The 1,316-nt window shown below is 37.8% G+C and overlaps 1 protein-coding gene across 1 annotated transcript; it reads right to left on the minus strand.

The window, feature by feature from the left end:
- Positions 1 to 40: 40 nt before the first annotated feature.
- On the minus strand, positions 41 to 929 carry Tsp_15789 (conserved hypothetical protein). Its single transcript, XM_003368868.1, has 3 exons — positions 898 to 929; positions 430 to 607; positions 41 to 214 (listed from the first exon to the last, which is right to left on the minus strand). The coding sequence occupies exons 1-3, from the start codon at positions 927 to 929 to the stop codon at positions 41 to 43; spliced, it is 384 nt and encodes a 127-aa protein (XP_003368916.1).
- Between the last annotated feature and the right edge of the window lie 387 nt (positions 930 to 1,316).

The raw sequence follows: 1,316 nt of genomic DNA on the forward strand, positions 1-1,316 counted from the left end.
CACAGTTTTCGGATATAATATTTGGTTCCAAAAATGGAATTTAATTTTGCTGTCGATCAGAAACGGTAGCAGTAGTGTTGCCTCCGTATCCTGGGAGGTTACCGGTGGGGTAGTTTCCAGATATCTCTAGATGTGGGAAGGTTTCCGCATGTATCAGTGACATGTGTTTATATTTCGGGATGGAATCGGAGGTAAATTGAAGAAAATCGCAACGCTAAAGATTTCTTTAGAATTCAGCAATTTTTTTCCATCATCAGTTGTAAGGCTGAGCATTATCAGGGAGACACGTCTTTTATGTGAAAACAACGTTGTACCGCACTGGACTGTTTACCAATGTATGCAGCATTACGTTAAAAGGAATTCTCATATCTGTATCATCAGCAGATCGATATAATTTCCTCTAGATGCAAATATGAAGATTGTATTTACGTTCATTACGTATTTTAAAACAAGAGCGCCTGCCGTCAGCAATTTGATGAAAAGTAACGTGGACTTTGTAGTAATTCGTGACAACAGAAGCATCCGTAACAAACAAAGTAGGAACATTATATATACGATATAAGTCAGATGTTCTTCAGGTTCAGGATCATCATGTTCGCAGGATTTTCTACAAATGGCGATGAATTAAATAAAATAAAAAGTACAACGCTATGCAAACTACAAAGTGCTTGGTTATGCAATTCTTCATCTGTCAATATAAAGAAAACACCCTTGCAGCCACAACACACACCATTCAACTTCAATCATTGCAACTGAATGCAGATAAGTGAACGCAGAGCAAACAAATGAAGATTTGCATGAAATCATTCTCAAGCAAGCAAGAAACAAGTGCTTAGGCTATTTATTATAGTCAACAAGCAACATGCTAACAGTAGAAACAATTTATTACACAATTACCGGGCAGTTTCCGAGAATGCTGTGCGGAACATCATCATAAATCATTGTGACCATCTAACAATCAAAAAAGTGTAAATTGGGCAAAATAATTTTGCCGTTTCTCGCAAAGAAATCAGTTCTATATTCCATGAAATTTCTTATGTACGAGTAAGCCGTTACACGCCTTATCTGGACCTCGTGCGTGACATCGATCATATCCGATTAGAGGAGTAAATAAACTTATCCCCGCCGATACCACCGTTCCTACTTCTCTAGATATTGTGAATAACTGGGTATTCGTCCTACGCCTTACGATCGCAATATGCCAAAATGGATGCCATTAAATCTCTACTATGAGTAGCTAAGGAAAAGTCTCAGTATAGCAGTACCATTGATGAGTGTACGATTGACAATGAAGTAACGTATAGTTTCGATAACGT

This window comes from Trichinella spiralis (genome assembly GCF_000181795.1).
Source record: "Trichinella spiralis strain ISS 195 chromosome Unknown Scfld1748, whole genome shotgun sequence".
NCBI classification, from domain to species: Eukaryota; Metazoa; Nematoda; class Enoplea; order Trichinellida; family Trichinellidae; genus Trichinella; species Trichinella spiralis.

Bases quoted from the DNA above. Each gene is read 5' to 3' on its own strand.
- Tsp_15789 (XM_003368868.1), bottom strand. From the start codon at position 929: ATGTTCCGCACAGCATTCTCGGAAACTGCCCG. The intron at 608-897 runs GTAATTGTGTAA...CGCCATTTGTAG, and splicing joins GCATTCTCGGAAACTGCCCG to AAAATCCTGCGAACATGATG. The intron at 215-429 runs GTAAATACAATC...AGAAATCTTTAG, and splicing joins TTTTAAAATACGTAATGAAC to CGTTGCGATTTTCTTCAATT.